Source organism: Antedon bifida, chromosome 5, assembly GCF_963402885.1.
Source record: "Antedon bifida chromosome 5, ecAntBifi1.1, whole genome shotgun sequence".
Classification (NCBI taxonomy): Eukaryota; Metazoa; Echinodermata; class Crinoidea; order Comatulida; family Antedonidae; genus Antedon; species Antedon bifida.
In genome coordinates this window covers 23,658,009-23,671,325 of record NC_136230.1, presented here as the reverse complement: position 1 = coordinate 23,671,325, position 13,317 = coordinate 23,658,009, and the positions used below count along the sequence as shown (strand labels likewise).

At 32.6% G+C, this 13,317-nt stretch overlaps 1 protein-coding gene across 1 annotated transcript in view; it reads left to right on the top strand.

Moving 5' to 3' along the window:
* The window catches only part of LOC144843437 (IgGFc-binding protein-like), a 108,935-nt gene that overhangs the window by 18,030 nt on the left and 77,588 nt on the right, over window positions 1-13,317 (top strand). The window contains exons 14-31 of the mRNA XM_078700222.1: window positions 265-367; window positions 685-858; window positions 1,580-1,788; window positions 2,357-2,531; window positions 3,148-3,435; window positions 3,961-4,266; window positions 4,854-4,967; window positions 5,646-5,759; window positions 6,172-6,383; window positions 6,956-7,060; window positions 7,537-7,692; window positions 7,824-7,962; window positions 8,104-8,280; window positions 8,708-8,919; window positions 9,199-9,394; window positions 10,010-10,381; window positions 11,420-11,536; window positions 12,753-12,964. Of these exons, the coding sequence (XP_078556348.1) occupies window positions 265-367; window positions 685-858; window positions 1,580-1,788; window positions 2,357-2,531; window positions 3,148-3,435; window positions 3,961-4,266; window positions 4,854-4,967; window positions 5,646-5,759; window positions 6,172-6,383; window positions 6,956-7,060; window positions 7,537-7,692; window positions 7,824-7,962; window positions 8,104-8,280; window positions 8,708-8,919; window positions 9,199-9,394; window positions 10,010-10,381; window positions 11,420-11,536; window positions 12,753-12,964 (3,381 nt within the window). The remainder of the gene's footprint in view (window positions 1-264; window positions 368-684; window positions 859-1,579; window positions 1,789-2,356; window positions 2,532-3,147; window positions 3,436-3,960; window positions 4,267-4,853; window positions 4,968-5,645; window positions 5,760-6,171; window positions 6,384-6,955; window positions 7,061-7,536; window positions 7,693-7,823; window positions 7,963-8,103; window positions 8,281-8,707; window positions 8,920-9,198; window positions 9,395-10,009; window positions 10,382-11,419; window positions 11,537-12,752; window positions 12,965-13,317) is intronic.

The window sequence follows — 13,317 nt, the reverse complement described above, 5'->3', positions numbered from 1 at the left end:
TTGACTGGTATTAAGGAACCTGGTTCAAAATATAGCCCAAGGTGACCTGGAAACTATTTCGAGACAAAGTCTCTGGATATAGGTGTAGTCCCCAGATCACTGCCGAAGGCTGTATGTTAAACCATGTCCTTATAAAATCACACATAGTTAAACAATGCTTTTTTTTGCTGTCACTTTTGACTGGAAGTCTCAATAACATCCATTTATATGCCTCTATGTAATGTATAATTTAAATTTAAAATAACCTTTCACATTTTTTTTTAGGATACATATAAAAGTTTTCTGGATGAAAGTAATTGTACCAAAGAAATTGATATTTCTGACTGTGACAAAAATACCACAGTATGCGATATCATATCAACATTAGGCAAGTCTATTATGTTTTTTAAAATTGTATTTATTCACTTTTGTATCAATAAATAAAAGGCTATATAGACGTGTGCAGAATAAGGTTGTAATTTGTTTATTTTGATGCCTTTGAATCATGCCAATTGAAAAGTTTGGAATATCTGCTTGTAACCGTCCTCATTTTTTAGAACGTTAGAGAGCTTTCGCAGGAGCACATAAACGTTAATGGATGAAGTCAACATCAGTGTTGCATTATCTTGTTCGTAAAGAAAAGGAAAGTTTTTTAATTTTATCATTATAAGATAAGCCACTAACATTTACTTTTAATTTTTTTAGATACTGATTGTGAATTTCAGGATTTCTTTATTGAACTCTGTGCTTTTGAAATATGCCTTGCAAATCAAAGTATGGACAGTCATTACATTTTCTGTAGTACTATTGAAGCGTTCGTCCTTACCTGCAATACATACAGTTTTGAAGTTGATGACTGGAGAAGCGCAACAGGATGTGGTAAGATATTTTATTGAGTTTTAAAATTCAGGTACTAACCACACCACCTTCAATTATTTTCATTCACTTTTTTATTTCCAAAATAAGCATCACTTGATTGATTGATGAACAGATACAATTTCAATAGGAGGTTAAGGATAAAGCCCTGGTATGTTTAACAATCTTTACGACAAAAGTAGTATAAACAATATTATAATAGAATTGTGTTAGAACAATGGGCTTGTAAAGATTATATTGATACACAGTTCTAATAAGTTTGTACACAGACATCACATTACCTTTCCTCACATGACTAATTTGCATGTGAAAGCTTTAGACACACCCGGACTATGATAGGAATGATTGGCACACAGTAGAGAATGTGCTATGTCTAACGATGATAAAGTGGATGTATGCATTCAAGAATTTGTTACTTTGATAAGTTTGTGTATCGGATATTAGACTATGAAGCCAACATACAAAAGTTGGATCACTCTCAATAAAGGAAAGATAGGTGTTTACTACAGTATTCTGGTTTGTCTCAGCCCCTGTTATGGACTGTGGAATAAGCGCTGTTTATAGCCATTACAAAGATATGAATAGACCCTTAGGAGAGAAGATAGTGTGTGTGCATGTTGTCTAACATCTATGTCCATATGTCCAATACACAATCACAGGTTGTTCCACTACATTGAAACATTCTTTTTAAAATCATCTGATACACTTTTGAATTCTTTTTCAGATTTTCAATGTGGAAGTAATTCTAATTACCCAGGATCTTGCTCTGACCCGTGTTTGGCTGAATCTTGCCCTCTCTCAGTGTCGACCCCAGAGTTTTGTGAACTGCCATGCATAGATACTTGTGAATGTGATGATAACTATATTCTCAATGATGGAGAATGTGTTCCTGAAGATGAATGTGGCTGTTTTTATGAGAATTACTATTATCCAGTAAGTGTTTCTTCCGTTTGCCATGTCAGGATGTTAAGTCTAGTTTCCATATAATCAAATGAGCTATGTTTGATGCAGATTGGCAATTTTCATCTGTACCTTGGTCATGTAGTGAGCAACGATGGATATTCTGTTGATGTTGAACTTGCATAGCACCAAATTTCAACCCACTTCAACTTGCACATTTTTTTTTCAAAGAATTTGAAGTGCTTTAACAGAACTTTTTTCTAGGGTTCGAAGAAATACAACAATTAATTGATCAACACTCAACACTCAAACAACAAAGAGCATACTATTTTATAATTTAGTTTTACCTGATTATATTCGACATTATATACTGGCACTTTTTAATTTCTAATCTAATAATAATATCAGTTGTATAGTTACCCTCGGAATATACCAACAATATACTGCGCATGTCTGTGTTTCATCCTCAGTATAAATAACAATCAGATCTATACACACATGATGCGATGGGGTTGAATATAGCCGGTTTAACAGATATAGCTTATATATATATATAATTATATTTTTTCTGCTTCATAAATTCATTATTTTTTTTTTTTAGGAAAGTGAATTTCTAATTTCTGATTGTATTGAATGTGTCTGTGAAAATGATACTGTTACTTGTAGTCAGGAATCTGTGTGCCATACTAATGCATCATGTGTGATGGTAGAGGGTGAACGAGAATGTTTATGTGATGAAGGCTTTGAAGGAGATGGTCAGGACTGCCTAGCTCCAGGTATATTATAAAGCTTTGACTACACTATCAAACTATACCATATATGGACATGATGATGTCATACCACTACCATATTTGGGTATGTCACTACCATATATGGACACATCACACTTTTTTTGTCAAACTATTTCGATAGTGTAGATAGAGCTTAAAAAATGTTTATGCCACGATTTTTCAGGTAGGATCTTTTAGCAATCACTACTACATTAACCAAGCAAATGTTTCTTTTTAAAGCAATTTTAACCCAAAAGTCTTGATTTAGTTCAGGAATATTTTGAAATGATAAAGGAAACGAGAATCTGACCCTTGGGCGAACCTGTGCAGAGTAAAAGTCTCTTGATGCATGTATGCAAGGGTTAGAAGTATATTTTAGAAGAATGTTTTATCACCGAGCAAAAATTGTTTTCAGAACTAGTTTCAGGAACACCACAACAAATATAGTCAAGGAATGATGTTAGCCCTGGACTAACTTGTCCAGTTTTAAAGATACTCCAGGCTATATAGTCCAGGACTAAAATCAATCCTCTGTAAAGGAATGCATCTTGAGAGATTAAATTAAGGGTATTTAATAGCATACACATACACTGAAAAGAATCTTATATACATTTGTCTACAGATGAAATCGCACCAAATATTACATGTCCCAACAATGTCACATCTGACAACTATCTCTTCTATGGCGAGTTTGCTACGGTATCTACTGACCCGGGCGAAAATTTTGCAACAGTCACATGGGACCCACCAGAAGTGTCTGACGACAGGGATGAAAATGTTACAGTTACTGTGTTCCCATATGAATCTGGAGATGCAATTCCTTATACTACATCAAAAATAACCATCATATTTACTGCTACTGATGATGCTGGTAACGCTGAGTTTTGTGATCTTTGCTTCTTCATTACAGGTTAGTTTATTGTAATACCTTACATAACCGAATATAATCCCACCCCCTAATTTAGCCTAAATTCAGATAAAAGAATTTCATAAATTCCATTGTTATTGCAATCCCAGTATAATTGCATCCCCTATATTTTTTAATTAATAATATTAATATATAATTATATTAATAATTTTTTATGTGATAACTTTTTCAGTACTGATTTTAAAAGTGGATCACAGATTGTATTAGTGATTTTTTGGCAGAAGTTGTCATATTGCATGGACTCATGGTTGCTTAACTTTATAGCATCCTACAAAGCTAGTTTTAATGTTTGTGCTAACTTTTTCAATATCATATTACTGATTTTAACAGTGGATCACAGATACAGTATTAGAGTGTTTTTGGCAGAAGTTATCAAATTGCAGAGACTCATGGTTGCTTAATATATAGCATCCTACCAATGTTAAATGTTTAACCTTTTAAAATATAAATCTTCTTTCTTCAATGCTCGTAATTTAACGATAAATCATTATTTTTCTTAATTTTCAGATGTTGAAGCTCCAGTTGTGCAATGTCCTGATACAATCACAGAATATGTTCTCTTTGGTGAATCCAATGCTACCATTAATTATACTGTTTATGTGAGTGATAATGTTCAAGTATCAAATTTAAATACCAACTACACATATATTTCACCTGGAGGGGATACTTATACTGTTGATAGTTTGATGGAATCTATTTTTACAACTGGAGTGTTTCCAGTTGGAGAAACCATTGTGATGTACACCGTTTCCGATACATCAACTATAGAGCCTAATCTTGGAACATGTTATATTACGTTTATTGTACTTGAAAGTAAGTTTTTATTGAATAAATCCTCTAGATATAAAAGACCATAACTCCATATTAAGGTAAAAAGAATTACAACCATGACATTTAAGGAGTATATAAGAGCATTATTTATTTACTTACTTACTTTGTGATAGTTTCATTAAAATATCATAAAATATTGCAAATAAGTTATTTATTATTTATATAACTATAGAATTATGTACTATAAATACATTTAATATAATAGTTGATTTTCTTTTTAATTGCCACTTGTTTAAAAATGAATGATTATTATATAAAATCTGATATTGCCTTTTAAACTTAAACATTGGTAAATATGAAATATTTTAGCTTTACTTTGCGAACAAAGACTTTAAGAAAGACTATGTACACATCTACTGCATGGCTGCAGCTGAGGGTTTGTCTTGCAGTAATTGTTATGTCTGTATGCGTTCTGTTTTTTTTTCTCTTATTACTTTTTTTCTGGAAGTTCTGCTCTTCAAAAGTCTTCAAAGGAGGAGACAACCAGGTTTCCATGCCACACAGTCTTTTGCACCATCGTTCACTATTAGTATGCTAATGCTAAATTGATGTTTTTAATCATAATGTAGATGATCCATGTGTCCCTAATCCATGTGCTCAAGGTGCAGGCTGCCAGGTCTTAGATGCTGAAACCTATTATTGTACCTGCCCAGCTGGCTTTATTGGCATGAACTGTGAATTTGGTAAGTTTTATTTACGATTTCAATTTTCCCTGATGCTGTATTCAGATTCTTTTTTTTTTGTGTGGCAACATAATTCTGTTTTATTTATTTGGAAATCTTATAGCCTGAAAGTGGCAATCTTAGCCTACATTCAGCTAATTTAGTACTACCAAAAGTTAGCGATAACTATGCCCATGAAACCAACTTGTCCAAGTAAATACCTTAAGCCTGAATGGACTTTTAGAGAGCGACATTGTTCAATGGTATAATGAATATTTATGAGTTGAAAATATTCTTTTGTTTACAATCACTAAGTATTAGCCTATCACTTGACACAACAATTTTAACTTTTTTGGCAGAAATCTGACTGTTAAATAGAATAATTGAATAGAATAATTGAATGGAACTTTACTGTTGAATTGAGCGAAATAACCAATGCCTACAGTAGACCTAGTTTACTTTAAACCAATCAAATGGCAAGGATATATTTAGTTGAGATAAATTATTTGTGTTGGAGAATTGTACAAGATCAGGATTTTCTAATGTTAATTGCTAATTTTGTATGTCCTTAGGTAATATATTTTACACTCTGTTGGTCCTGTATATAGATAAGAACACACATGCCCAACAAATAATAAATAGGAGAGATTGTTACCCAGTGTGATGATTGTTATGAGCTTTCTGTTTTTTTTTTCAAAGTTCATCCATGCAGTTCTCTACCTTGTGAAAATGGAGCAATGTGCAATTTAATCAATGAAACAAGTTATTATTGTGTTTGTGCTTATGGATTCAGAGGAGAAACATGTGAAGAAGGTATTTGGAAATAGTATTATGAATTAATTATTAAGAATTTCAACTTAAGTTTTATGGCTGATTTTTGGAAAAGCTAATTTATTAAACGGAGTACAGAATTTTATGATCTCTTTCAGTGATCTTTATCAACTGATTTCTTGATAATAAGGATCAACAACACCTTAAGATCATTGTAGTCAAAGATTGCACTTAATGGCTAGGATTATTTTCAAGTCCTGTAGCAGTGGATAGTGTAACACACTGACATTTTACAACTAGTGAAAGGTTTTTTCAGATGAGACTTGAGTTTCACCCAGACCAAGCTGTGATTTATATACAATATACTAAAATTTACAGAGTATTCTGTAAATTTGTGTTTGAGTAAAGAGAAACATCTACCTACTTCACTGATTTTGTTTAAATTAATAAACAGAGGAAGCTGTGTGTACTATATATGGGGATCCTCACTATACCACATATGATGGTGTCGACTATGAGTATCAAGGAGGCTGCCAATATGTGTTATCACAGTCTTGTAATAATAGCATGGTAACATACTTCAGAGTAGAGGCCAAAAATAACAAGTATGAAGAAAACAATAAAGTTGCTTACACCAGAGAGATTTACATCTACTTCAATGATCAGGTATAAACTTTGGTTGAGACTATCGTCACAGTGTAATATTATGTTTTCTATATGCATTTAAAAAAGCCACTTATATCAGTATGATTAGTCACTGCAATAGTCAATAGGTGGTGACTATCAAATTCATTGTTTTCTATCAGCATGGTAATGTGCGTCAAATGTCTTGTTTTCAAGGTTGACTGTGCCGATTGAAAACTTTACACTAGATGCACAGTCAGGTGTGCCAATAGAAAAATAATAAATACTCTCCCAGTTGTCCTCACTGATAGAAACTTCCTTAAACTTTATTAGTACTTTTTACTATACAGTTTGGTTTTCTGAACATTCTCTTTAATCAAACTCTGTCATAAAGACAGATGCTCTGTCTAAAATATCAAACTAGTTTGACAAAAAAGTGTGATGTGCCCAAATATGGAAGTGGTATGCCCAAATATGGTAGTGGTATGACATCATCATGTCCATATATGGCCATGTCACATTTTCGTGTCACATAAAGTTTGATAGGTAGACAGAACTATTTTGTACCATTATTGTCTTTCCTAATTGTTTATAATTATATTATACCATTGTAGGAGATAGCTTTCCTTGAGGATAGGGACATTTACCTAAATGGTTTCAGTAGACAAGTGCCAATTGTTACCCCTGGAATGACTGTGAAAATAGTTGGCCTTTATCTGGTGAGTATACATTACTAGATGAGATTACGCTTAGGGTCAATATTTTGTTCACCAAATAGCCATACTCAAAACCATAGCCTACCGATGAACCCTATCGTGCCCCTGAATTCCACCTTTTCTAAAATTAATGTTGTGAACTGCCAAAAATATTCAGGTATCAATATCTCTAAGTAGAAATGCTAGCAGACCTAAGTTGTCCCTACCAACCCTATATGAGTCTCATATATACTCCCACAATATAATCCGAACATCTAGATTATTCAAGAATGTAACATTGGATGGATTTTATATTTCCAAATTGTTGAATGCTGCACATCAAAGTATAATTTAAATTAATTTAATGGAAGAAAGGATTAATAGAAGAAACTCCATCCAACACATATATACAATTTATAAACTTGTATAAAAATGTTTCCAATTTCAAACATCACAACATTATCAATTTTATAGAATAAAGTAAATTTGTTGTTGTTTAGGTTCTTGAAACTGTATTTGGTTTACAAGTATCATGGGATGGATCTAGTAATGTAGAGATTAAAATCCCATCAACCTACATGAATTGTACAGCTGGATTGTGTGGTAGCTATGATAACAACCCAGACAACGATTTCACAAACCAGGAAGGCATGCTCGTAAGTTCCGTTTTTTAGTTCAGTATTTTTAAGCTCTGTCTAACTAGTTTGGCAAAAAAGTTTTTGGAAATAACAAGTGATTTATAAACTGTATATCAGTTTTTATTTTCTTTCTCAATTTTTTTTATTAGCTAAATTATGCATATATGTTTGGAAATGCTTGGATCATCAACCCAGATGAGTGTAACACAATGCAAACTATAGAGGATGAAATGTATGACCCTTGTAATGGGTCAAATGTAGATTTTTCCAACTGTGGTACTTTTTACGGTCAGTATATATTTTCTGATTTGGTGGTTGAAGCCACTGAAGCTACATTTTCTCTTTTAACTATATCTATACTGAAAAGTGTGTTACCATAAAGACAGAAATAAATAAATTATATTTTACTACACTAATATCTATTTACAGGTAATAATGGACATTGCTTTTACTTTGTTGATGGTAATGCTTTTTTGGCTGATTGTAAATATGATGCTTGCGCCTCTGGTAACGATGAGACAAAAGTCTGTCAATCTCTGGCCACTTACTATCATGCATGTGTTGACAGAGGTCATTACCCATTTGATTGGCGAGACGATTTATGTGGTAAGAATTTGTTTATAAAACAGTGTAAACTCCAGAGTTTTCTAGGAGATAAGAAAGAGGTCTTTAACATGTATATCTTGGCCATCACTTTAGCGAAATCCAGTTATTTCCCTTAAATACAAGTAAAAGTATTTTCATCAAAGTCAATCAATAGTTAAATTCTATTCATTATAGAATTTTCAGTTTTTGTAAACTTAAAGTAGAGTTTGTCTTAACCTTAGCATGAATTTATGAAATATTTATTGCTTTGTTATAGAAGAAAACATTAACACAAGAAGAATTGTTATATATCTTAAAATGTCAGACCCTTTTCTGAACCAACACATCCTGGGTATATTGTTTCTATATCATAGCAAAATCGTACTTCAAATGGTTATCTTAAAATAATCATAAATAAATAATAACATTATTTTTTTTATACATAAAGAATTGGAATGTCCCGATGGTTCCGTGTATTCATATTGTGTGGATGAATATCCAGAAACATGTTATGACTTCATTACGGGAACTCCAAGTCCTGGTCCCAGCAATCAACCATGCCGTGAAGGCTGCCAATGTGAAGATGGTCTCCTGCAAGATGGTGACGATTGTGTGCCTTGGGAAGATTGTGGATGTGTTGAAGATAATATTTATTATTCTGTAAGCAGTTATTGTTCTTTAAGCTCTGTCTACAGAAATGTAACACAAAACTGTGATGTGCCCATATGGAAACAATGATGTCATATCACTACCATATTTGGGACACCACATTTTTTTTGGTCAAATTTGATAGTGTATTTTTTTATAAAAATTCTACAAACATCCAACAGTGTTGGATAATAATAATTCCCATTCAATTCTTAGTATTTTACTATACAGCCACTTGGATGGATAAGATGCATAAATTAACATAAAGTAAACCATTACTTTTTCACTTAGCTTGGAGATACCTATTCTAATGAAAACTGCTCATTGATATGTCAATGTACAAGTAGTGGGAATGTGACCTGTGAACCTCAAGCTTGTCATGAGAATGCTGTATGCGTTTTGGACAGTGGAAGTTACCAGTGCATGTGCCTACAAGGGTACCAAGGTGATGGCTTAATGTGTACCCCAGAGGTCTGTGAAGGAGGAGGTATTGGTACTGTTTTATTGTAATTCTAATAACATATTCATTATGTGACATGCATTTAAAAGTTAGTCTTGTTCTTGCTGTACTGTAAGCCTACTCACACCCTTTTCACATCTCCAACTTTAAACAAGTTGTAACCAGCTTCGCGTAGTGTGAAGGAAATTTTGTGAGCATTTTCCTGAACTCTGAGGAAAAACGTTTTGTCCCGAGATGTCCCGAGTTTGTACTGTGCATGTGTGCTTTGTCCTGGTATTAAAACATAGTATTAAAGAGTGATGTTTTTTATCTATTTTTCTCGTTCATTGGAAAAACAGCACTCCCAACTATACAATGACAATGCTTCTCCCGAGATTACAAAAGGTTCACGATTGTGTGATAAAAACATGTGATAAGTTGGGAGATCAATGTATGTTGTTGAGGGCCAAAAAATCAGCCCATACTGGCTTTATCATATAGCAGATCATATCAAAGATGTATTTTCAAATAGGAAGTTTATGATGTTAAATCCATATTTTGATTTCAAACGTTTAATAGTCATGACCATGAAAATAATTTAATGAATATGATATGTATATCAGCCCAACTGACTTATTAATATTATAATATTTTTTTAAATAGTACAAATAGAGACGATTACATGCATAGGAGCAGGATGTATGACTGGCTGTTTTGAATCTCCCAACTACCCCGACAGCTATAATCGCTCTTACGATGTTCTGTACCTTGTCAGCTATGAAGGCGCTAATAACCTATACTTCCGATTTGATCCACTATTTGAGGTGGAAGAAGATCGTGATGCTTTGTTTGTTGGTCCAGGCTTGGAGCCTCCAAGTCTTGATGATCTTAATCAAGGCGTTACTTATCCAGTTCAACTTTTTGATGGTTATTCTGCACCAAATGACTTTGTTATAGAAGGAGATTCTGCTTGGTTTTTATTTAGTGCTGATAGGTACTTTGAGCCAAGCGGTTGGCGCACCTGTTGGACTGCAGGTAAATATGTTTTTTAAATGTACATACAGTTGAACCCCTATTAAAGGGACACCTCGGGCTCTACAAAGTGTCCTCTTAATAGTGGAGTCCTCCTAATATTGATGTCCGCTGAACAGGGGTTGGACGAAAGTGTTTCCTTAATAGGTGTGCCCCCTAAAATAAAAGGAGACACCTTCAGGAAAGTGTCCCCTGAATAGGGGTGTCCCAAAAAAAGATTGTTCTGTATATTCCTTCCTGCGTTTAAAAGTTCATTAACCCTAGATATAAATGTGAAAGAAAAAAAAGATAAGAAAAACATTCGTAAAATGAAAATGATTATTTTACCACAGGAAATCCTGTACTTAGGTTGTTGACCTCTACTTAAAATTGAACAATAGTTTAGTCAGTGGAGACACAAGGTCTAATACCAAATATATCAATTTTGAAAATCTATATTTAAGCCATGAAAAAAAAACATTGTTGTGCTGCCAAAAATCTCAAAATTGATTTAATCATGGTCAGCTGTTTTTTAAATGTAAATTTAAAAATAAATAAATCATCATCATCATCATAGAAAAACATAATTATAGCTCTTCATTGTGTGAGAAACATGTTAAACCTTATTTTTTCAAATTAAAATGACTATAGTTTATTTGGATGCTGTTGGTTCCTTGTACATACAGTGCAGAAAATTGGTGCACTATTAAAAAAGACTAGGGGATCATCTCCTGGCGTGCTGGTCGGTGTAGGTGCTTCACTTCTGTCTGCCGTGGGTTCATAGATGTCCTAATCTGATCAAGTTAGCTTGAGAACGATAATACGTTTTTTTTTCTTTTGATGCTTAAATGTATTTTACAATTTTTTTCCTTTTTTCTCATTTCCAGTTTATGGACAAATAAATTGTTAATCTTGAATCAAAATAAATTTACCTTTTTAATAGTCGCAGTAAAACTTGCAACCAAAAAGAACATGTGAATCAACAAGTATGCTGAGTGCTGAAATTTAATAGTTACAAATTTTCTTATTTAATTCTATGTGTTGTTTTTTTTTTTAAAACAGATGATCCATGTTCAAATTATCCTTGTGATCAAGGAGAGTGTATCATCTGTGAAGCAAATGGTGGAGCCCCTACCTGTGTCTGTCCTCTTGGCATTGGAGGAGACTATTGTGATATCCGTATGTATTGTTATATTTATTATATTGTTTGAGTCAAGACTATATGGCCGAGTGCCATCTTTATTTAAGCTCATTACATTATGATCTATTATAAAGCACTTTGGGTAAAGCGCTATAATAAGCAATTTATTATATTGATAGAATAATATTTAAATAAAACATACCATGTGAGCACCACTGTTAAAAAAAAAACCCTCCTTTATTCTTTTATCGACAAGAGCTTATTTTGACTGATATTCACTTATAGAAACCCTACACCAGAACATAGTAAAAAAATGTTAAACATTATAATATGAGCAATAGCATAATTCTATAAGCAAACCCTAATTAGTGTGCCACTGTAATCGCCCCTCTCATGCCCATTTGCATGGCAGGAGTATAATAATTAAATGTTAGTTTGAATAGAGGGCAGTAGACACAAACAGTGTCTGTAGCTATTAATTAGTAAAAAACTCTCAAAGTGATCTGTAATTTGATTAAAAACCAAAAGTCACCTTACATATCGTAGGTGAAGACAAATTTGCTATGTTGAAAGATAAACAAAGCAATTAGTGCTATAAAGTACCTTAATTTTCATATGTAGTTAGCTTTCTATCTACAGTATAATCCCATGGTACTCATTTCATTTTATGGAATCCAGTTGTCCTATTATCTTGCTATTTTTAGCTCATTCAGTTTAATTAAATCCTGTTGTATCTACGATTCTCTGCATATTTTGATCTAAATTCCTATTAGCTGATACATTTGCATTATTGGTATACAGTCCATATTTTGCATAGTATACTCTTTTTGATACAGTTTTAAAGAACCCAACTTAAATATATAATATATATATAATAATATTTATAGCATAATGCTAGTACAGTAAGCTAGCATATGCGCATATGTTGTGATAGCTTTTGCAACTACCCCATTTTCTGAATTTTACTTAACCTTTGCTAATCATTTAGTCAATGCTTGTTTTTGTTTAGAGTTTCCTAAAGTCTATTTCTGATTACTGCAATTCGATTTATTTTAGATACTTTACTGTCAGAATAAAAAAAATAAATAATTATAAATGGCAATACGATTTTCAAGTTTGTCATTGTATTATTATTTATACTAACATTATCAAATATTCAATTTTCTATACTTATACATTGAATACAACATTCAAGTATACATTTTTGTTACCAACATTATGGTATTTCATTAAATGTTATACTCTTTGTTACAGGACAAAATCTTTGTATTGTTAGCACTGAGAATGTCTACTTTACATTTGACGATGACTTATTCTATGACATGGGCAATTGTTTACATGTCCTGGCACAAAGTTTAAACGGTTCAGATCCATTTTTCAAAATCTTAATAAATAACAAATTAGAGCAGAACGAATATTATGAGGAAGTGTTCTCAAGAGAAATTATAATCTACCTTGATGACTTGGTAAGTTCATTCTTTTTGTTCATCAATAATAATTTGTATTTAGTGATAATGATATACAGTTTTACAGTAGAACCCCTATTAAGGGGACACTTTGTTGAGAGTTGTCCCTTGAATATCGGTGGGTCATGGTATTAATATAGTGGAAAAGTGTCCCTTTATAGAGATGTCTCCTGAATAGAGTTGTCCCAAAGGTGGGGTTCTACTGTGTTATGTATTCTTCTTTATTGTCAACAAAACAATTAGTTCAGAAAAAAAAAAGATTATTTCTCTCTTTCAGGTTTGTTTAGTCATCATAATCCTAAAAATAATTCTCTGTTTGAGAAGTTTGCTAAACATAACAATGAATAAAAAGA